The sequence below is a fragment of the Oxyura jamaicensis genome, chromosome 6 (genome assembly GCF_011077185.1).
Source record: "Oxyura jamaicensis isolate SHBP4307 breed ruddy duck chromosome 6, BPBGC_Ojam_1.0, whole genome shotgun sequence".
NCBI lineage: Eukaryota > Metazoa > Chordata > Aves > Anseriformes > Anatidae > Oxyura > Oxyura jamaicensis.
In genome coordinates this window covers 18,018,083-18,041,461 of record NC_048898.1, presented here as the reverse complement: position 1 = coordinate 18,041,461, position 23,379 = coordinate 18,018,083, and the positions used below count along the sequence as shown (strand labels likewise).

The window sequence follows — 23,379 nt, the reverse complement described above, 5'->3', positions numbered from 1 at the left end:
CGACTGCTGTGTGCCTGTAGTCACAGGAGTGCATTTGTAAATGGGACAGAGGGCTGACCGTGGTGTAACTGCATGGGTCACAGTGTGATAGGCGTTTTTCTGAACTGCAGGCCACTTAACCTCGGAGCAGGACCTGAGGGGGTGAACGTTTTCCCGCAGATAAGTCCTTGGGGGTGGCTCACATGTAAAGAGCTTTAAGTTCCTTCCCCTACCAGTTACTCAGCTGAGCTGTTTGTCATCAGGCAACTTCTCTGTGAAGGGCTAACGCAGAGGCTTTAAGCACAAAAAAGCTGCACTAGGTCAAAGACTGTGTCTTCTAAGCTGTGTAAAACTTCACAGCATGTCCCAGAGCTGGGAGACATCCTCAGAGCGTGCTGAGGCTGAGCGGGGGCTGTTCCCCTCCAGCACAAGGCTGCTTCTGGTGCTTTGTAAGCAGCTCAAAGGCCAGACCAGGGCACCGGGTTGCCTGCAGCACAGCTAATGCTGCCTGTGTCAGGAAGGGATCCAGAGAGTGGCATGCAGACAGCAACTGTTGCTCAGCTTTTCCAGCTATCTAGAATAGATCTGACAAGCAATTAGAGCATGAATATATTACAGAGCCGATGGGGGATGCCTTTGTTAAAACCTGTGACCCATACTTAGGTGCTGTTTATATTGGCGGCAGCTTCGAGGGTGGGCAAGACCCTACCTGCCTGTCTTTCTCCTCTCTCCTTCCCCTTGCGGAGGAAGCCGGGGAGCTCTGCATCTCATTGGATATTTCAAATGCTTTCTGCACAAGTCATAATTAATGCCGAGTTGTGGAGCTAAGACCAGATGTGCTGCTGAGATTATCTCCCAGGGCAGATCGGCTGCTCTCCGCTCTGTAGCGCTGGGTGAATGGAAAGTTGCCAGTGCTGGGACTCAGAATGTGTCTGATGCCTGAAGTCAGGACTTTCTTTCTCTGCCGCTCCTGCTGTCTGACACTGCCTGGTTTCTGCTTGAAGCTCAGCGCCTGTCATGTAGCAGAGTGCTGCACAAGAACGAGAGGTATGAGATGATTTTCCAGAGTTTAGATTTGTTATGGTTTTCTTTTCCTAGAAGAAAAGCAGATATTTGAGCTTAGCCTCAGACAGGGGCTACACATCTAAATAAAGCAGCTGTCTTTATAAAAGGGAAGAAGTGGGAAGGACCCAACCTATGGCCAAAAATACTACCGAATGCTAAGCTAGAATTGAAGATGTTTCGGGGGAAGTGTGTTTGTGCTTGTTTTTACACAGATTATTTAAATGAATACATAGGTGCATGAGAGCAGTCATTCCCCAGTAGTATATGGAGGCTGATCTTTGTGGGGAATGGGGTTAGAAGACACCGGGTTCTGCCACAGACTCATTTGTGTGACCTTTGGTGAGTTAGTTAATCAGATTTGTGTTGATTCCTGATTATCTGTTGCTTCCCTTTCTTTCCCTCATTTTTGCATGCTTTGTCTGGCTGGACTGTTCAGTTGTCAGGGACTGCATTTGGGGGCTTCCACAGCTCCAACCTGGACCTCAGTTCTCTGGTGCTGCTGCAGTCATTCACGGAGTGTGCTTGGGTGGGCCAGGGAAGAGGAAGGGAGAGCTGCAGGTTTGTGTGTGCTCAGTGCTGTGAAAGCGTGTACATTTCTGAATGTCTGCCCATGATTTTTTTCTCAGTGCTTTCATGTGTGAGAGGGACAGATAAATGGGAGCCTAAGCATGAATGTGGGAAGGTAAAAGCAGACTCTTACCTGTGCGGGTGAACACGTACACAACCTTTGCATCCATAAACTGCCTGTCTGTGAGGCACCACATGCATGCGCGGGTGTATATACTGCTGTACAGCAGCATCCAGGTGTGTACTGATTATCTTCCTGCACATCTTTTAACGTGTGTACTAACCTGTACATACAGCTGATGTAGGTGTGTCTGGACTTTTCCCTCTTTAAGCACGTATGGTGTCCTCAGTCCTCTCTGTAAAGAAAATCTACTCAAACGCTGACTTTATTATCTCTGTCTTTAGTTTATTTTGGTTGAAATCAGAGCTCTGATGAGGAAAAATGAAGCTGGGAGCATATATTTTCCTGCCCACAGCATGTCCAGACAGCATAGTTGAATGTATAGGCTTTGTATGCCTGGAGCTGGTGGGTGAGCTATTCAGGCCAGGACAGAATGCCTGTCTGTGTCTCAGTACATCATTCCTGGCTCGCTTTTTCTATAAAGAGCCACCTAAATCTTTAAAGAACAGAGACAGCTTGTTGGAGTAGAGGAAAGAAATCTTGGAGCTCTGCTAGCCAATTTTTTTAGTATCTCTTGAATCTTTCTGAGATTCAGGATGTGGTCCCAGGCTCACTGTTTTTTTTTTTTTTTTTTCCCCTGCTCTCAAACCAAACAAAAGGGCCTAGCTGTAGATAAGGGTACAACAAGGAAAGTTAACCCTTGGGTTGCTAGGAGCTTTTGGCTTTATTTCCAGCCTACCCCTGTCTGGGCATGTGACCGGATGGCACTGGCTCCCCTTCTTCTGAATGAAGAGAAAGACTTTAATGTCTTCCAGCAGGATCATCAAATGGAGTGAAACGCTGCCAAGTTCAGCCTGAGCTACAGGCCCGGTGATTGAAACCAGGCCTGTGCCTTGAGGAGCCAGCAGATGAGGCTGTGTGCAACTGGCTCCGCGTTAGCTTTTCCTTGCGAAGCGGGGCAGTCCCTGTCCAGACCAGCAATGCCATCTTCTCTGGTGGTTTCAGAGACGTTTAACTTCCTCAGTTTTACAAGCCCTTCTGAAACGTAGCTGAAATGAGATGAGCTTTATAGAGCTAGCAGGACACTGCCTCCTTAGTCAGCCATGTTTTGCCATGAAAGACTGAAGTAGGTGAATCTATGTGTCTCCTGTCTGCGTGGCTGGGAGAGCCCTAATGGTAATTTTCCTGAAGGACACTTTGTCAAGCCCTGCAGCAGATGCCTGGAAGAAACATTTCTGCAAGTCTAGGACTGTCAGCGGCTCCAATGTGCCTTTGATAGTCCCTTTCCAGCCTTACTCCAAAGATAGCTCTTAGCTTGCTCCTTCTCTGAACCCTAACACTAATTTCGTCTTCTAAGCCACAGACACAGCTATGCAGACACTGCATGGTTTTTCCAAGATCAGCTCTCCCAGCATCCCTGCTTGCTTTTGGCTGCCCCTTTCCAGCCTAAATGCAGCTCTGTGCTTTCTCTCTCGAAACCCTAACCCTAATATTCTTTCTGCCAAAAGATGTGGCCTGGGAGCAATATTTCTTCTGCACAGTGGCTGGGGGTCCTTGTCTATGGCTTAGCAAAAATATTAGGGTTAGGACAGGGAAAAAAGGGAGAACCATGTGTCTGCAGCATGAAGGGGGCTGCAAAGGGAAAGTTGGAGTTACCAACAGACTTGGCTTGGGAGAAATACTTCGGGTAACGCCTGGGGACCTATTCTAGTGCTTCTCTGGAAAATTATGGTTCAGGGTTAAGGGAAAGAGAAAACATATATCTGCAATTGAAGTTGGGCTGGAATGGGGCTGCCAAACCAAGGTGGGAGGCAGCCAAGAGAGCTGGACTGGGCAAAGTCTTTCATCCTGGCAGTAGCTTAAGGGTCTTTTCTTCACCTCAGCAAAAACTGACCTAACTTTGAGGGCTTGTTGCTGGCCCCAGGCCAGTCAAGGCTAGGGAAAAGCAAACAAAGCTTCACACTGCAAGTGCAGATGATGCATGCAGTTGTTCTGGGTATGAGTTTACATATGTGTGTGTCTGACATTACCTCTGTCCTTGCTCTGGGTCAGCCTAGAATAGCAGAATGTGAGCTTCTGGGAAAACATGAGTTCTGCTCTGTACCTGGGGGAGTGCAGGGCATTCGCCTTTTTCCCTGTCTTTCTCTAGGTGGGCTCTTTGGGTGTCAGCGCTGTCGTTCTACAAGGAGGAGAGATTCGAGAAAACAAGGCTGCTGTCCTCTAATTGCCCTGCATCTTCATAGCCTGACTTCACTAAACCTATGTGTCTTGCATCTAGGAGAGCGAATACCATGTATTATTTTGAGGAAATAGATGGGTTTGGTGAGAGGAAGATTGGCTCAGTGAATGATAATAGGATATGGGCTTTTTTTTTTTTTTTTTTTTTTGTGTGTGTGTGTGTGTGTGTGTGTGTCCAAGGTGCATAGCTTGGGGGCTCATACAAGCTTGCTGTAACTAAAGCTGAAGGACCTTGGTTGCATTGGGCTGTAGCCCAGGATCAAACATTCAGTTCTGAGGAAGGGAGAGAAATGGTCACCAACAGAATATCATGAAGGAGGTTAGACAGGACGTGTGGTCCTGCCCAGTTTTTCACAGCTGAGGCGCCTGCACAGTACCTGGCAACTCCTGTTACCTGGCTTGTTCCTGTGTGTACAGCAATACACAGTGCTCAGAGCTGCTGGTGGGTCCCCCCATGGGCAGCCTCTGCAGAGAGGCCAGGATGAACAGGCCATGGAGATTTTGCTTTCTCAGCCATGATCTGGATTCAGATGTCACACCAAACCACACTTGCATTCTGTTTTCAGTCCAACCCTGCTGAATCCTCAGTGAAACGAATCTTGCACTGACATCAGTTTCATCTACTGGAATGAAACATGCAAGAAGGATCCCAAAGCCCAATTTCCATTCCCTGCCAGTTTATTATATATCAGAAGTCAGAGAAACCTTTCTTGCACTCCAGCCTACACAACTGCATTACAGTATCAGAGCTGGAGGGCTATGAAAAGTCTTAAAGGAAATTCCCTCCTTCTCCTGGCAGGAGAGCATGCCCTGAAGCATAGGAGTGACTTATCTTTATTATTGTAAATACGGGTTTTCTTTCAAAGTAGAGGTTTTACTAGTTCTAGTTTCTAATCTGTTCGTGAGTTTCAGTGAGATAGGTATCCCTGGAATTATACTCTGGGACAAGGAATTTCTTCCTGGTTTTGCACAGATTGCTTTGTAATCACATCAAGTAACCCCTGCTGCCATGACAGAGCAGAGCAAAACTGCTTGGGATGTGGTGCTCAGCACTGTCCAAGGGATTCCAGGGCACTTACAGAGGCTAGGCAGTCGTGAAAGAAGCAGTCTCCCTCATTGTGTGTCCTGAGCAATAGCTCATGAAGAGCTTCAGCTAATACCTAAATGTCTGTCTTGCTCTCTGTTGGCAGGGATCTTTGGACAGCGATTAGAGGACACCGTACAGTATGAGAGGAAGTATGGCCAGCGCTTGGCACCCCTGCTGGTGGAACAGTGTGTGGATTTTATTCGGGAGCGAGGTCTTACAGAGGAGGGGCTCTTTCGGATGCCTGGCCAAGCCAACCTTGTCAAAGATCTGCAGGATTCTTTTGACTGTGGAGAGAAGCCCCTCTTTGACAGGTGAGTTTACATCAGCAAATTCAGGCTGGTTTACCTGGGGCATGTAGTTTGGCAGGAACAGCCTGACAATGGCTATCCTAGGAACACGTTATTTCCATGCCTTCATTCTCTTCATTCAGAGTGCTGCTGGGGCTTTCTTCAGCATGGTGTTGTATTTTGAGGCCTTCGTTCAGTTCAGTGCTTGAGCAGGGGGATAAATTGGGCCCATTGGTCAAGATGGGCCTACTCCAGTGTTTCAGCACAAGCACATACTGAAATGCATTGCTGGATTTGGGTGTAGCATAGACAGCAGCTGTGGGGATCCCACCAAAAATAAATAAAAAAAATAGGACAGTGGTGAACCAGGTGCCTTACTGCTTTCAGATGTTGCATTCTCTCTTGCCCCACACTGGATCTGTCCAGGGGTGCTATCTCAACTGTTCCTAGTCTTTTGTCACCAGGTTTCAGAACAGTCACCAACATTTTACACATCTTCCCTCGCTGTTTTGTGTGTTGGTCATATAGAGTTGGTCAGCAAGTCATAGCAAAGTATTTTCTGACACCAGAAGAATTCTTGACCAAAATGATTTTTTTTTGGTCAAGAATTTCAGCAACTGAGATGGAACATTTCAAAACTGAATGTAACTTAGGGACATCTGTGTTCTGTTTTGAATTTTCAGTAAAACTTGAGCCAAATGTTTCTGAAATAAAAATGGCAATTTTTCATTTTTCTTCCCCTTGTAAATACATTGCTGTAATCACTACTTGTGTGGTACAAAGAAATGCTAGCTGCCTTTGGGTCATACTGGCCATGCCAGTGTCAGGAGGAGCAGTGAGATCCAGCTGCTCTGCAAAGGAAGGTGAGCAGGGAGCCAAGTGCAGTGACAAGGCAGGCAAAGACAATGGCCTTGGCACCTAGAGCCCAGTCCCACTGTACATGAGCCAGGTGAGCAAGACAGGCCTTGTGACAGTAACCAGGCTCAGGAACACTGGCAATCAGCAGGCAAGTCTGTAGTGACAAGGCAGGTCTGAGGTCAGGCTGGGAAATCTGTCCTTGAGTCAGTGTGCACATCCAGATCAACAGGGTTTGTGGCCAGGCACAGCCGTGGCTGTAAGAGCACGGCTGTGGCTGTAGCTCAGACGCAGGATAAACAGTAGAGTTCCAGCTTAATGTTGTCTCCCACAGGAAGCGTCAGCTCTGTCTAAGGTCAGCAAGGAATGGGGGCAGCTCTCAGCTGCACTCTCTCTGCCTTGGCCCTGAGCCCGGGTAGTCAAATCATCAGGAGGGTGGATGCTCTCAGTGCCTTGCAGCCAAATCCTGTCCGTCCTCTGTAACTAACATTTCCTTCCCTCTCTTATATCCTCATGCTACCCAGTGTGACAGTCAGCAGTGTGCTGACCTGAACAGTCCTTTGAGAAATGGACTCAACCCTGTCAGAGTCCTTGAACTCCAGGGGTGTTTGGATCCAAAGCCACTGCATAGATCTGGCTCAATCTCTATTACAGGTCCAGGAGAGGGATCAGATCTGGGAACTTTACTTGGAGACGAGGATTCATTTCTTGCTGAAACTCTTTAGGATGGATTTCACAGGTGACAGTAGCAGCCTCTAGTATATTGCCAGCATATTAACCTAGGGGATCACTTTCCCCCTGGACCTGCAGTCAGTCTCAATGTTGCCCATACTGTCCCTACGAACTGCTGCAGGAAGAATTAGCACTCTCCCACATGGGCAGCACTGTTTGCTCTCATCCTGGGAAGAATATCCTTTGAGTTTATTGTGAACATTCTTCTAATTCTTCCCTTTCCTCAGCTTCCTAGGCCACCCATCCTCCTTTCTTTGATTCTTAACCACAGTTAATATTTTCTCCCTAAATGGAAGCGTCAAATATTTAGAGATATTTTCCTGAAAAAATAGTTTGAAATTGCCAAATTGTCTCACTTCATCTTTTCTTAAACAGAATCTTTGATTTTTAACTAAATATCTGGATGTTCTGGTTCAGAATTAGAATTGTCTTAATTCACGTGGAAGTGAACAGAGTTGTTTTGGAACACATTCTGGAACAGGAGTATCTACAGATGGAATCAATTAGAAACAGCAGTTTCACTTTCATGTCTTACCTTAGTCTAATCCATAGTAACATCATTGTCAAGAAGGTAAGCCAAGCCTACCCCCAGGATTTTTAAAGCAGAAAGAACCTTGGGCATTGAACTGGTAAAATAGATGAGTGAGCGGTTTTGCCTTTAACAGGGGCAGTGAAGGGATGCCTGCCTTTTGGGTAGTTGATCTGACATCCAATAACTCAAGGTTCAGCACTGAATTAGAGCAGGCATGGTGGCACCCGAGCAGTGTGACAGTCCAGGGTCCCCCCACTTACTGCCTTTCTTCTCTAATTTCCTCTTGAAGCCCCTGTGACCGCTGCAACTTGCAGGCCCAGCTCTCTGATCTTTGACATCAATACACACAGACAGGGACAAGGGAGAGGCAGTTCCTTTTTCAAGTGAAGTGCCTCTCCTAGCAAGCATAATTTTCTCAGTGTAACTGAAGTTGTCCGTGTATGACCTAGAACAAGTAAGCAGCAGCAGCAATTTTCTGCAAGTATGAAATCTATATTCTTGTATCTGAATCGGGCAGTGAAGGAATATCCAGAATATCCTTTTTTTTTTCTTTTTTTTTTTTTTTTTTCCTTTTTTCTCCAAGTGGCAGGCGATGCTTTTAGATGTCTTGCATCAGCAATGAGCTCAGCATTGCTTCATCTTCCAAATGCTAGAGCCCGCCTGCCCCACGGTGGCTGTCTGCAATGACTGATAGTTAAAATAACTAATTTTAAAAGGCTTGGGTTTCCAGTTTTAAATGCAGGTACAGGTTTTTATGAAAGGTCAAGATGCTGTTTTGGAAGCACCTACAGCAGTCTGCTCCTACTGCACGTCCATGTCACTGACATTTTGTCTGGATTTCACATGGCCTTGGTGGTAAAACAGTAAGCTCCAGCAAGTGGATCTGAGGCTGTAGTCTGGCCTCTGCTGCTGAGGGATAGTCATATTCACCATCCATGCCTAAAAATTCATGCTAAAAGAATAAGGGTACTGACCTCGTTTGTAAAGCATTTGCAATCAACTGAAAAAAGAGCCACTATGTAAAATTCTGGTACTCTCAAAGATGACAGAGTTGTTGAATAGGAATGCCATCAAAATTAATAGCAAGTGGTCAAATATGTGTACATATTAAACTACTGGCAGCTTCCTCTGGCAATTTGTCCTGTTTTATTTTATCTGTTTCTAATACCAGTATGCTTGCCCGTCTTTCTCTCTACCTTCCTAACAGCTTGAAAATCATTGGCAAGCTTCAGTAAAATAACAAGGATGGAGTTCCTCAAGAAAATTAAATTCAGAGTCTTATCAGAATATAGTAGAACTGTGAGTCTCTGTGTACTTTGTCTGTGGAGCGGCTGCTCTGAGAGATAAGTTCATAGACTTAGGAATCCATGTGTGAAAAACCTCCTAACCACTGGCTTGACCACAAAATCAACTTCAGTTGGAGGTTGAGGTAGTTCAGTAACTGAAGTGAGACAATGATAAGATGAAAATTCATAGAAAATTGGGCTGTGATATTTCTGGTGGGCTAGGAACTGAAGAGTCACCTTGTAGATCAGGTATGTTAAACTTAGATGGCTGTGAATGCATTGGATCACACGGGATGGATAGTCTTTCCCAAATGCATGCTGAGAAACTGCTAGCTGTTCATCACAACATCTAGGTGGCCCTAACAATGTATTGTGACTTCCTGTCATTCGTGGGTAACAGCGATGTTTAGGTTTCCATGCTAACAAGAGGAAAGAAACTTAATCTTAGTTTTTGGGCTTGATCCAGGAAGGTTTGAGAGTCCGTGTATAGGGATGTAAATTGAGACTCCTCAATTTACCTTTCCACACCGCGAATGCAGATAACCTCACTACCGACCTGCTTGCTAAACAGAGCTGAGCCGTCTCCTGTGGTTTGTAGCTTGTAAGGAGCCCAGGGCCTTGCTGAGCCCCTTGTATCTGTCTTTTGCAGTAGCAAAAGGCAAAGTATTTGGCAGAGCTGATTACATTTCAGAAACTTGTTTATAAACATACTGAGCTTTTAGGTCCAGGTGAGGATTTGAGGCTCTGTTGTTTACTGATGTGTTTTTTCCCGGATTCCTTTAAAGAATGTCAGGGCAGTGGTGGGTCGTGGGGAGCCTGTGGCATGGTCTGTTTAGATTTCCAATGGTCAAAATCTTTGAGGAGGTCATCTGCAAAGATTAACAAAGCTGTACAGATGGGTGAGGTATTGTCATAAACTGAAAGTTGGATAGGAAATGGAAAGGGAAAACAGGTGCATTTTCACTATGGGATCTAATACCTCAACCACAACTTAAAGCAAAGGATAGAGAAGAGGAAAAAAAAGCTCCTGGAATGGGAGAGAAAAGAAAAGCTGATATCTGAATACGGGCTAGGTAGTACTGGATAGCCCAGCCTGGGGGAGGAGATGTGACCCAGAAGCTGTGCAGCCACGACAAATGGCAGTAGAGGGCCTGGGGAAATACAGCATCCTACATTTTTTTCTGAAGACATGGCTAGTCACTGGGGAGCCTGGCCCATTGCACGAGTGAGTGTTGGCTGGGGAGAATATCAGGCAGGAGGGATCAGTGAGAAGATCAGAGGTGATGTTTGATTGCATGAGGATGCAGAGCTCTTTTGTCAGTGCTGCATGATCGCTGTGTGCTTGCCTGGACTGTATTGCTTACCTTCCTGATCCACATGGGCTGAGGAACCATAGCACCACCCTACCCTAAGCAATACTGCAGAAGTATCCCTTGTATGGCCTGAGGTGCATTCTTATCTTGACAGAGCAGGAGTTTCTCCCGGTTTCCAGGTAGAGCCTCCTGCCTCATACAGAGGCGTGGCAGAAATACGCCCCTTCATGTGCCTGCTTTGTCCCTGTCCCTAAGAAGGACCTTGATCCATCCCCCCAGAAGGTGTCAGGCTTTGGGGTAGCACGGATTTCTAAATTTCCTTCCTTCTCTATTGCAGCAACACGGATGTTCACACTGTGGCGTCCCTCCTGAAGCTTTACCTTCGAGAGCTGCCAGAGCCTGTCATCCCCTTTGCCAAATATGAAGACTTTCTTTCTTGTGGACAGCTACTCTCAAAAGATGAGGGAGAGGTCAGTGGTCCTTCTAATCTGCCTCCTACCTTGAAGGTCATTCCCAAGACTCAGTGTAGTACAGCTTCCTTCTCATCACTCTTCAGTTCTAATTTAAAATTGATGAAGTTCCTGGGAAATTTTTCTTGCATTTTCCTAAAGCTGTGAAGTGGGCATTATCACAGGGTCCTGCTTGAAGTGGGAGTTGTTTTGAAGTCAGTCTTGTAGCCTGGTGCTTCTTTCTTCTGAACAATACTGTTCTGTAGCATAATTAGTAAGAGATGTAAGGTAGGAGATCTGGGTTCCTTTCCCAGCCTTGCTGTTGACTCATGAGCAAGTTTTATGAAGTCACTCCCTTTTTCTATGTTTTCAGTGCCATATATTGGAACAGTATGTTCTGCATCCCAAAGTTGTTGGTGGCTGAGATGTTGATCAGTGTGACAATCTTTGAATTTCGTAAAGGACAGATGCTATAAAAGGGCAGAATACGATACTATCCCCCAATGGCAGAAATCACGCTGTGTGAATACTTTGCCAAATTTTTCCTGTGATGTTCCTCTGTTTAGTTTCCAGGCAAGGGAAGGGGCTGACAAAAACCTCCAGGTCTGTGGCAATCATGGAAATTTTGATTCACTGCTTGGGAGGAGCAGGATAATTTACAATATGACTGATTGATCTGTTCCGTCCATATTGCTCCCTGTGTGGTGGTGCCTGAGCTCTTTGCTGACTGCAAAGGCACGTTGGATCTGGTCTAATGTGGGTGGAACCGTGCCACCTTCTAAACAGGGGTTTAAAGCTGTAAGCCTTATTACTTATGTCAGCTAAAGAAGCGAAGGCCTGAGGGCTTGTAAGTCACAGCCCACAGTTCTGTCCCTTTTCTGTGTGTGGCCTCAAGGGCGTGCTCACATCTCTGTCTGGTGGGGATTGTAAAAACTGCTCTTTATTGAGAGACTGGGGTTTACCTTTAGTTGAAGTGGCAGATGGCTATGGGGCGATCCAGTCCTTGGTGATGCCCATAAGAAGATTGTTTTCATGCATCAAATACAGCGTGTCTGGTAATGTCAGCTTTGTATGGGCAAAAGGCAAGTTTGCTGCTATCTGCACTCACACAATCTGTTCTCTAGTCACCTCTGAGAAAGCAAATAACCGTGCATGACACTGTGTAGTGCCACGCATGGACATGGGTTTGTGTCCTGGACATATCCACATCAGTGTCGGTGCACCGGGGGTGTTTCTTAATAGACACAGGTATGTGTCTGCTAGCTCCAAGACTTGCTCGTATTCTGCCTTGTTAACAGGCACCTCAGACATCTCTGCAGGTCACTCTGCTCCAGACAGCTGAATGGCTGATCTCACCAGAAACAGCAGCATTTCTAAGGCAGTGGAGCTGGTTTCATTTTGGTCGTAGAGTGTGCAGACTGGCAAGTTTTGGATCCATTAAGCACTATTGCACAAGAGTAGAGACAGTGCCAAGTTGGGCAAACATAATTGTATATCTGCTCAGCTTATTAGCTGCGTAGTTTGTCTGATTCTGCCTGCACAGGCTGTAGCAGTTTGGGAAGCAGCATCTGTGTTGGTTTTGTGGGAGCACGGCCAGACTGAAACGTCTTGTAGTGCTTTATTCTCTTTGGATTAGAAAGGAGATGAGGAGCACTGGAGAGCTGAAGTGAAAGCTTGCAAAATACAGTACTGCTGGTAGCACAAGTTGCCTTGTTAAGCTGCTGTTGTAAACAGCCATTTGTTTGGTCAGGAAAATCTGGAACCTCAACAAGGGCTGTTTACTTTTTTTGGAAAGGAAGGTGGAGTGCACACACCAAGGGCGGAGAGGCTGTACGTGCGCAGGAGCACGTGGAACAGTCATCCCCAGCCTGTAGGGCTTGAATCGCCTCCCACCTGGAAAGTCCCCCTGCTGAAAAATGCGGTTTCATTGAAATTCAGAAAATTTCAGAGTCAAATATTTCATTTTGGCGAAAACAACGACAACAACAAAAACAAAATGCAAACTATTGTTTGAATGTGAAGTAATATTTTGTTTTCATTTTCCATATGGAGGTTTTGAATGAGACATTTTGACTCAAATATTTTCTATAGTTGAAGCTCCTCCACCCCCAAAATAAAAATGGAATTACTTAGGGCAAAATAGCAATTCAGATAAAACAGTTGGTACTTCGTGCTGCTGTGCTGCTACATTATGAATGTAGATAGGAATTATTACAATCTTTGGCCTGATTTCATCTGCATCAAAAAATACTCCAGCATTGTCCCAGGCTTCCATTTTTCATGGACTGCTGTTTGTCTTCTTTCTGCACCCAACCAATCTCTGGTGCTGGAACGCAAACAGAAACTTAACGGAGTCGTGGAGTTGTGCTGAGGCCTCCGGGTATCTCAGCAGGGCTGCAGCATTAAAAATGATTTGATTCGGATCCCACGTGGTTTTGAGGAAGGATTTAAGAATGAACAAAGGATCTTCAAATCTCTAAAAACTCAAATTTGAGTCAGACTGATTTGACATGGCAGCATTTTAGCCTTCACTGCTGCCTATGCTCTAGAGATGCACACGTGGGCTGAGCACACAGCTTTGAGATTTTTAAAGAGGGAACTGAATCTGGGGGAACATCTGAAACGTTGTTAGTTTTCAGCCCAACTAGAAACTCCCTGTTAGTTTGCAATGTTACATGCATTGCAAAATCCTTGGTTTTGGGACCACTCCTTGGAAAACATGCATCTGTAGTAAATGAGACATCGAGGAGCATTTTCAAGGAGGTAAGAGCTGTTACTGCAGAGTGCCGTAATGATGAGTGCCAGAGCAGTGCCTCTGTTGCCTGTTCAGCTGCAGCCGGAGCATGACCTGTGCTGTGCTAGTTGTTAGCAATGCAGCGTTTTTTAGCTTGTGTTTTTCTTTACACTCGTGCCATGGTGTTCCTGGGCTCAGCCTTCGGCATCTGTTGGTCGGGGGCTGGTGGGTACAGGCCTGGGGCAGCGCTGCTAAGTTCCTGAGATGCCTGCAGCAGGAGAGGGAGCTTTTCTATTTTTTTGGAACCTGGCAGGTGCTCGCGCCTTGATGAACCTAATGATCCTCTCTGTGTAATCCCATTGTTGTGATGTCTTGTGACAGAGCATGGGTGATAAATTTTTAGAACCATTTTTTCTTTCAGATAGGGCCCTGTACCGTTATATCATCTTTGCAGCTGTTCACAACTGCCTGCATTTTCAGTTCCAAAGTTCTCTCTTGCATCCAGAGAAGCTGCGATATTTTAATTCAGAGCACTTGAAATACAGTGCCAAATGTCATTCTGATTTCTGTATTTGAAATAAACTGGGTTACAGAGTAAAAGTCAAGACAGAGGTTTGTTAGCTCAGTGGTGTCTAGTTCAAACTCCTCACTTGAAAGCTGGATGATCTGAGAAACTGACCTTAACCTTCACATGAATAGCAGCTTCCCTTGATTCAAATGTTTTCAGAAGTTCAAGCAAGGGGATTGAGATTTTCAAAAGTGACCGGTCTTTTATTAGCGTCTCCATTGTTGTCGCTATTGTTAGCATCTTCATTGTTGTCTCTACTAAACTGGCATGATTTTTAACCTGAGGAATTTAAAAGGACTTACCACTTCTAAGTATTGTTTTTTTTTTTTTTTTTTTTTTTTTTTTTTTTTTTTTTTAGTTTCAGGTTTTTATTAGTTGAAGGATATTCAGGCCAACAGAATCCCTATCCCTTCCCTGACATTCCCTAAAAAATAGAGGAACGTTTGAAATGAAAGTCCAAATCTTTTCTGCCTTTGAACCGACTGCTTCTGAAATTTCTCCATCAGTAGTTAGCAGTCTTCTCTCATTAGTTAACAGCTATCACTCTTCACAAATGTGTTTGGATATCTGTCTTCGCACAGAAAGTTTAGTTGTCTCAAAAAGCAAGAGTCCCGGGTAACTGCATTGAAAGGAACAAGTAAGTGATGGTGGGACTGCGGCAGGACAATAGCCTTCTGAGTCAGAGATTTTCATTATATGCTTTAAGTACCTTCAGGGCTCTAAGTCATTCCTCAAGCAGATCTCATCTTACATTTTAATGGAAAGACAGAAAGTTTATGAGGAAGTGTGTCACAGCTCAGAATGGCTGCAAATAGAAGTAAGTAATTAAAAAGGAGGTAGTCAAATTGGAATGTTGTTAGCTTTTTAAAGAAAACTTCTCTTCTGCTCAGTTCAGCATTACTGCAACGTGTTTGTAGCACGCTCAGTGCCTCAAAGTTTCAGGTAGGCTGGGTGCAGAAAAGTCATGTTTGCTGGTACCAGTTCCTATTAGCAGACTTTGAAGTCTCACAGGCTTCCCTAGCTGAAGGTTTTTACATTAACCAGTAAAGTGACAAGAGGATTTGCACTGATTTGGAGAACTGAGTCAAGTCCTGGCTGTTGGGGTTTCAGTATTCCAGTCTGTGATTTAACTTCAAGAATTCTGCAGCCTTTTTCTTCTGGACAAAAGTTTTTTTTTTTTGGTGTTTGGGGAATAAGCATGCTGACTTAGTGGTTTGCAGAGTGGGTGGTTTTCCTTTTGTTCTAGACAGCCCAGCTGCTTTTTTTTTTTTTTTTTTTCCTTTTTTTTTCCTGTCTGCTGGAATTTTAAAGAAAAAAATCCAGCTAACATTCAGTCCGGGGAAAGATCCTGGCAGTGATGTACCTCTGGGATAATTTCTGCTGCTTTTTGTGCCAACAGCACTCCTATATAGAGCTGTCTCCTATATAGAGCTGTCTTGGCACTCCAGTGTTTGGATACCGTATGTAGTGGATCTCTCTTGCTGGGACCACTGGTTCTAATCCCATCAAAGTAATGAATCATTCTCCTCACACCTCAGTCTCTGCTTACAGGAAGGCAATAAATCTTCACAATGCTATTTGTGTCTTGTTCAAGAGCACCTGTGCATGCTGGGACAGAAATTGGTCTGGATGACTCCTGGTTCTCTTCCAGGCAGATCTGTCATTTGCAAGGATTCCTTATGTCTCCCTTGCCTTAGTTTTCCATCTCTGAACCAAGGGACACACTGATACCTCTGTCAGGCTGGGGGAGGTTGTGCAGCCCTACAGTAGATAGGGAGGGTGGGGGAGCTTGGTCAAATGACCTTTGTAATGGCATCAAATAATACTGTGGCGTATTTGGTATTTGCAAGCTTTAGAAGTGCAACTAACAGGGTTTTGATGCTGTCAGAGAGTTTCTGCATCAGTCTTCTGCACCAGACCTGGGACAACTTTCTGAAGCAGGGTCAGGTACTGCCCCTGCATCAAGGCAAGCAGGAGCTTAGCGGGAAGCAAAACTGAGCCAGGTCCCTTGTGCTCACAGCCATTATGTGTCTGGGGTTGTTAAACTTGGGAGTGGGACTCATGCTCCCACCTGAGAGGTAAGGAACAACAGAGTGGATGATGCCTTCTTTAAAAAACAAAACCAAAAGCCTCATTGTGCTATCATCTATTGCTCATGGTTTTGACTTTGGAAAGAGGACGTTGTAGCACTGAAAGAGTCACATATGCTTTGCATTATTTATATCAATAGTTCTCCTTTCTTGTTTTCCCTGTCCCTCAGGGTACACAGGAACTGGTTAAACAGGTGAAGAATTTGCCCCAAGCCAACTACAACCTCCTGAAATACATATGCAAGTAAGTGAAATGAATTAACACTTGGAAAAGTCACTAAGTTTTGTATCACAGATACAAATCACTTACTCTGAAAGTTCGAATATTCAAACACCACTTACACATAACTTACTGCTCCTATAAACTATGTGGAGGTGGATGTGCAGCCTGCCTGAAGGAAGCTCTTGGTTTAACCAAGAGCATCAGCCAAGCAAATTGCTGTCACCCACAGCCCTGGCAGCAGGCATCAATAATGATGGAAATACATTGTATTGTCTGTTTCAGAAGCACTTAAAGACCAATAAAGAAAGGCCGTAGTTCCAGGAACTGCATGTTTGGAGTTTGGTGTACTTGTAACGCAAGCTGAGTAGCAGATAGAATTGCCAGTCTGACCTCAGCTGTGATTTGGAAGTGGGGATGGGAGTGGCTTGGAGTACAGGGACTCTGCCAGTTCCAAGTGGGATGGGATGGTTTGAGAGCTGGAATGGACTGTTACCCCAAATACAATGTGACTAACTTCATGTTGTATCGTGGGCTTCATGGTAGACTCCAAGTCTTTTTATCATTAGTGGGATTTGCACATCTGCAGCCGGGAGTAGACACAAACACTGACAGCAGGGAGTAGACACAAACACTGACAGCAGGGAGTAGACACAAACACTGACATGAAGCCTGTGCCTTATTCAGGAGATACCAAGCCTTTCCTAAGGGTATGGATGCATTTCAGCATTTCTGAAATGTGCCTTTGAATGCTTTGAAAAATTGATTGTGCCTTGCTACGTGCTTCTATAGTCATTTGCATTAGTATTTTAGCACCACAGAGTGAGTGTCTGAGGCAAGGGAATATAATCATACGTGTTTCTAAATGAAGAACTGGGGAAAGGCAAGGCAAGTAGATTTTACTTCTGACTTACAGAAGAGAACTGAGAGTTCTTGGGCCTCAGCACAGTGGAAGCCACATAAAAAATGGGAGTTCCTACAAAAGTCAGACTGCAAGCAGAAGCATTCAAAAATTTGCCAACCAAACAGTACAGAATAACGAGGAAACATTTTGACTGCCAAAACCCCTCTAATCACCCCAAAATGAGCAATAGTTCAGAAAACAGAGTATAGGTCGAGCGAGACTGTTCACCTCTGAGGCCACCGAGACCTGTTTCCAGCTCTCGAGTGGTTCCATGTTCTATGGTCCTTTTCATAACGAGGCTAATTGCAGGCTATGTCGGTGTTTGTTACAGCCAGCTATAGTTCCTATTGGGAGGCTGTTCCAAACTACAAACTTAACTGTTAGAAACTTTCTGCTGATATCCAGCTTATGCATATGGATAGCCAGTCTGTCTGCATTTCTTCGTGTGCTATCTTTGGCTTGCATATAGTCTTTTTAACGTGTTGATGTTTGCCCAGCTGATGCAGTCACAGGAAGCTCTTTATCTGTATTTTGTCAGATTCAGGAAATGAAGCTCTTCCCACAGGCTGCTTAGTTCTAGGACGAGGAGAGAAGTGAAATGTCTTTTTACTTCTATTACATCTGTAGGTAAAAGCTGACAGAAACCACTTTGTATAACTGAAAAAATCCCATAAAATATGAAAACCTGTATTTTCATACCCAGAAGTGCCTTTGGCAGAAGCCATCCTGTCCTGCCTCAAACAAGGAACCTGGGGATTGTTATTGAGTATCTGAGCTGTGGTTAGTCCATAGGAGCATTGTAGATACTTGGGTTGTGTAAGCATGGGACAAAACTGTTCATGCCCCAGAATGTCTACAAGTATGAGAAGCGACTTACTTTATATTCCTCTCCTCCTATGATTTTTCTGGGGGGGCTTTTCAAGGTTCCTTGATGAAGTTCAGGCTCACTCCAGCATTAACAAGATGAGTGTCCAGAACCTGGCTACAGTATTTGGACCAAATATATTACGACCCAAAATGGAAGATCCCGTGACCATGATGGAAGGTAGGTACTCCTGTTGTTGAGGTAACACAGCATCTGTGTTTTGGGGCTGCAGGAATATGCTGAAAGTCATACAGCTGTTGGAAGTCGTGTCACTTGTTGAGTGTCACAGTCAGCAACAAGGCAAGCAATCCCTTTTATCGGTGCCTGGGAGTGGATGTACCAGCGTGGCCGCTGCTATCCCACTTGCCACTGGTGTGGGAGCATCTCTCCTCTCTACTACATGGAGATGTCTCTGCCCTGTTGCAAGTTGTTGTGTGAAACCTACTGCTGTCTGAACCTATTGCTAAAATGAAAGGTCAAATGTTCTTCAGAAGGACCATGTTAAGTACCAGACTACAGTTGTTTAGCATTGGTGCATTTTGGTGCATTTAGTTCCCTGCAAGGGACCCCCAGTGCACAATGAAGGAGGTACTGCAGTTCTTACAGGGGCTACAGGTAGGTGTCTTAGAAGTGTCGTCTTCCAAGGAGACTGCGTAGGGGTCAGATCTTCACAGAACCCAAGGAGTAAGTGAAAAATCACTGGTAAATTCAAATGTTTTTACAATATGTTAGAAAATATAAAATATTCCAGTCATATCTCAGGTGTTTGCATGTATATTGATTTCCTGAGTTTAAAAGGAAAAAATTAAAACCAAGCCTGGAAGAGAAGTGTGTTCCTAGGCCCTGACTAATTACGGAGTTGCTCTGGGTATATTTGCTGTAAAGTGTGTTCTTTTGAGGGGACAGCTTTTATCTGTTTAGGGTTCAGATAAGGTGGAAAACCAGACTGTTGTCATCAGGTTTTGCTGTAATTGCTCGGTCATTGCATCTTTCTTGTGCTAGACTGCAGGAATAGTTGGACTCCAGAGTAAGAGGAAGTGAAACAATGGGATGAGACATGCGGTGAGGGGTCACCCAATACTGTTTTATTGAAATTAAAAAAAAAAAAAAAAACTGTAAAAAAAAATAAAATCTCATAGTCTGTAGTTATTTCTGCACTGCCCTAGCTTGGGACTCTGCTGAACCTCGCTGCACCAGACAATTAGGACTTGGTCGCAGGTATGAATTCTCCTTTCTTCTGATGAATATGTAAAAATCTGAAGCTTGAAAATTATCTACCTCCATAGGGGTCAGCAAATGCTCAGGGAAGGATCTCTGGCTGGGGCACAGCCTCTCCCACGTGCAATGGAGCACAGCTTGTGAGCTTTGGCAGGGCGTCTGCAGCAAGTTCTGTGGGATCCTTGCAAGCCTATAGAAAGAATTGATGGATTCATCTGGCATTAGGCACAGATGGGGGATGCTGTGCCCACATGCCCAAAATCAACCCTGGCACTGCTTGCAAGCTGTAGGTGACAGCTCCTGTCATGTTCTGTGTGGTGGAAATCCTTCACAGTGCCAGTATGACCGTGCAGCAGCAGCAGCAGTGCCTTAGCGAAATGTGAGGGGGACAAAAAGGGAGTGCAGGAGCTGATGCTGGGCTATTTGGGGGTATAAAGGTGGGGACAGCTGGGCCGGCCCTGCACTGCGTGATGCAGTGACTGCCCCTTGTGGCCGGTTGGCCGGTGGTGGGCAAGACTCGTAGAGCCTTGGCCAGCCAGTTCCTTTTGTTTCACTGGTACAGATGGAGGGCTTGGCAGCTCACCCAAGGCATTTCATTATACGGTTCAGCTGATGGCGAAGGTGCTTGTACTGTCTGTAGGTGCACAGATGTCACAGATGCTGTGGCCCCATGGCCTCTCCTAGTCCTCATAAAGACAGTAGGGGTGGCCTGACCTAGAATTAATCCTGTATTAACAGAGACGTGGACTGGAGACAAATTGGGATCCAATGGCTGGATTTTTAGACTTAATAGTAAAACCAAATGTAACAGCACTGGGAATGTTTTGCTTTAATGTGAGTAGAAGGTAGAAGATTGGTTAAATAGGAATAATGGAGCAATGGGAAGACTCCTAATAAAATTTCTTTAGCTTCACAGTAATAGGGCTAATAAATACAAAGAAAGACTGCTGCCACTTCTTAACAAAAAGCACTTTATTGCATCTCTCCAAACTTAAACCATGAATTTAAAATAGAAATATCTGAAGTTTGACAGCTACATTGTTAGGCATGACCTTATCTCCAGAGAGGTGTATTCTCTTGCACATCCACAGACATTAAATGCAAGCAGTAGGTGAGCTTAATACCTCTTGCTGCCAGGCTGAGGCTTCATTATTGTGTTCAGGTTCTTATTGCAGACCCTTGAATGTTAGTCTTATTCTTTAGTTGAGATGATAAGTAAACATAGAATGAATGATATATTTGCTCTCTTTAAGGTTTTTCTCATTCGTAGAAAATACTTTGTATTAGGTTTGGTAGGAGATATTCTCTGTTAGTCTGTAATGGCCTACTGTACTGAAAAGCAGTGGCAACTCATTTCTGTGGATTTGTACAGTTGCAAGTACTCTTTCTGCACTTGCCATACACTTTCTACTTTTTTATGTTTGAATACAATGAGAAACGCCTCTTAATCAAGTCGGTCACCTTGAGAATCTGCTAGCTGTTGTCTGCAGTGAGGTAGTTGTACCCATGCCTCTTTCAGGAAACTTTGTTCCAGTAGACTAGCTCCCTATGGCACCTTATGTTCCAGTTTTCGAGGTTTACTCATACCTATGTTCCTGCAACACATTTTTGGTTTTGCTGTCCTATCTTAAAAAACGTATACTTGGTTGCTTTAGGCTGTGACCTATATTTAACTTCTACTTTTAAAATTACTGTTTCCTTTGGGTCTTTAATTATTAGAAACCTAGCAGAACCCCTTTTTCCTTGTTTTCATTTTCTATATCAGTAAAGATGTCATCAGTGTTCCATAATCCTGCTGGGCTATGCTGTTCTTTCCCAGCAGATGTCTGAGAAGCTGCCTGTACATGGCACTCTTCAATGGATATTTGAAGTCTAATTTCCTTCCATCTTGTATTTCAACATGTTTCCTCATGAGTATGGTTTCATTTCAAATTGCTGAATGCTTTACTAGGATTGGAAGTGAACACCAGTCTGTCGATAGTGATGGTACAAAACGTATCTTCTCCCCCTTGCGTGCAGCTACGTGTGCCATACAGGTCTTATTCTCTCCCCAAGTTTCTCTATACAGCAGGAGTGCAGCAGAATGCCTAGGCTGAAATTTCTGGTGCTTTAGTGAATGCTAGCTCTGGGCCCGTTTAGACTGTGAATGTAGGTGCAATGTAGATACCCAAGTCAGTGGAAACCTGCTAGTTTTGGAATCCAGACAGAAAGCTGCTCCATCCCACATCCTAAACACACCACCACATCAGTGTGTTTAGGATCCAGCATGCATCTCTGCAGAGCTGTGCTGTCCTGTGTGGATCCACATGTTGAAATAGGTGCTGTTTCTGAACCCCATGCCATGGGGTGGGTGGTACAGATGTACTCCAGGCGTCGTCCTCTTCTGCTCTCCTCATGGGTGTCCTTAAACAAACCCATTTATTAATTATTGCTACTGGTCACTTGTAGTACACTAGTCGGCTGCACACACTTGCACATGCCAGCCTCACAAGGAGCTCAAACAGCATCTCACAGACAGGAAGTCAGCGCCTCAGGTCTGCCATGTCTCATGGAATTTTTGCCTTTGTTTCCTCCCTGCAGGCACCTCCTTGGTGCAGCACCTGATGACAGTGCTGATAAGTGAGCAGGGCCGAATCTTTGCTGTTCCTCAGGCAGATGTGCCAGGGAGCCAGCTGGAAATCAGACCCGTGCGTCCCCGCAACACTGTGGAGTGGATCTCCGAAGAGGATGGGGAGGACAGGTCAGAAAGCTGCGTTCCCAGCCCTGCTGATTCGCCCTCTGGCAATGCTGTAGCACCAGAGGCCACCCCTGGACCCGTGGTGAAAAACACCTCTCCAGAGCGCAGCGGCAAATTGACTCAGCCTGCCACCAGCCCCAGCAAAAGGGTGCAGACTCTGCCTCCATGGAAATACTCCTTCCGCCAGCCGGGAGCACGGTCTGTGAGTCCAAAGCTGGGCAGCTCATCCTTAGATATCCCCAACCTTTCCTCCAGTGGGAACTGGCTGATGAACGGACTGTACTCGCTCCGAGGCCACCGCCGGACAGCCTCTGGGGAACGCGTTAAAGACTCATGTTCTTCCCAAAGACTCTCTACTTATGACAACGTCCCTTCGTCCAGCCTCTCCCTTAGCACACACAGCATGGCCAGCACCACGTGGTCAACATCATCGTGTGAGATCTCCGTGGTGGACTCGGTCAGCAGCTGCCCAGCCTGTCGGGCCAGTGACTCCTCAGCTTTAAGCTCTCTCCAGACCGAGTGGATGACTCAGGGCTCGCTGTCTCAGAGTGAGGTCAAGACTGCAGATCTGGAGAACAGCATCGACAGGTTTGACGCTTGCAGCAGCAGCAGCGAACAGAGCAACCCAGCTGCAGCTTCCAGAGACTCTGTCAAATGCTCTAGAGCCTTACAGAGCTTGGTGGTGGAGCTAAAGACAGAACTGAGCAAGCAGAGGACTGAGTACGAGACCAGTATCAAAAGGTAATGTCGCCTGGGGGGGACACAGAACTCTTTATCATCCTTACCCCTGTTTGAATGCGGGTGTGGGCTACCAATTGGATTGGGTTCTCACACCTGGAGTTTGGCTTTGGGAGACTACAAATATGGATCTGGTCTTTCCTCACTGTTCCGTGAGTACAACTTTTCTCTCTGACAAAATAGAGGGTCAAAAACCAGGATTTCCATTACATAGGAGATTCCTGTATTGCTCATTCTGTTTTCAGTGGAAATTGGAACAGCACAGGTAAACCCAAAGTCTGCTCTTTGTCAGTGTCTGGGGAGAAACAGGGAGGCAAACATCAGTGTTGTGTGGGGGGAATGGGACCTAGGGTGGTCAGGCCTCTACAGGGAATTCTGTTGGTCTGTACATGTGCTGAGACTCATGTCAAATCAGTCAGAAATTGAAGGTTTTTGCTACTTTTCCCAAGAGAAACTTTGTTCAGGAAATGGATTTTGACTGTTCTCTGTTGTTTTTGTTGTTGTTGTGATTGCATCTCAGTTATCAGTTATAACTTACTAAGCAGCCATTTTGTGTTGAGCTTCTAAAATCAAAAGCAGCATTTCTAGATGTACTCATAGCAGTCGTTTGCTCACACAGCACGCCACTGACTCAAAGTAGCAGCAAGGTGCTGCTTGTACAGCAGAGCACTGAAATGCGTGGATCTTTGCCCCCTCTGATGTTTTTCAGGTTTTCAGGAGAGGTGTGTGTGAGGTTAGGGGCTGTAGGAAGTAGAAAATACTGTGAATAAATAGGAAGAGTCATATTTATTAAT

The 23,379-nt window shown here is 45.2% G+C and overlaps 1 protein-coding gene across 15 annotated transcripts in view; it reads left to right on the top strand.

Moving 5' to 3' along the window:
- Positions 1–23,379, top strand: part of ARHGAP22 (Rho GTPase activating protein 22) — a 147,695-nt gene that overhangs the window by 116,295 nt on the left and 8,021 nt on the right. For 11 of the 15 annotated variants that reach the window (XR_004751959.1, XM_035330260.1, XM_035330262.1 and 8 more), the window contains 5 exons: positions 5,161–5,368; positions 10,400–10,532; positions 16,074–16,147; positions 17,936–18,072; positions 21,691–22,588. Coding sequence is in view for 14 of the 15 variants with exons in the window: in XM_035330260.1 (XP_035186151.1) it covers positions 5,161–5,368; positions 10,400–10,532; positions 16,074–16,147; positions 17,936–18,072; positions 21,691–22,588 (1,450 nt within the window). In the remaining variant the exon portion in view is untranslated. Of the gene's footprint in view, positions 1–784; positions 1,027–1,080; positions 1,384–5,160; positions 5,369–10,399; positions 10,533–16,073; positions 16,148–17,935; positions 18,073–21,690; positions 22,589–23,379 lie in introns of those variants that run through there. The other 4 variants (XM_035330269.1, XM_035330261.1, XM_035330272.1 and 1 more) reach the window with 3 other exon arrangements.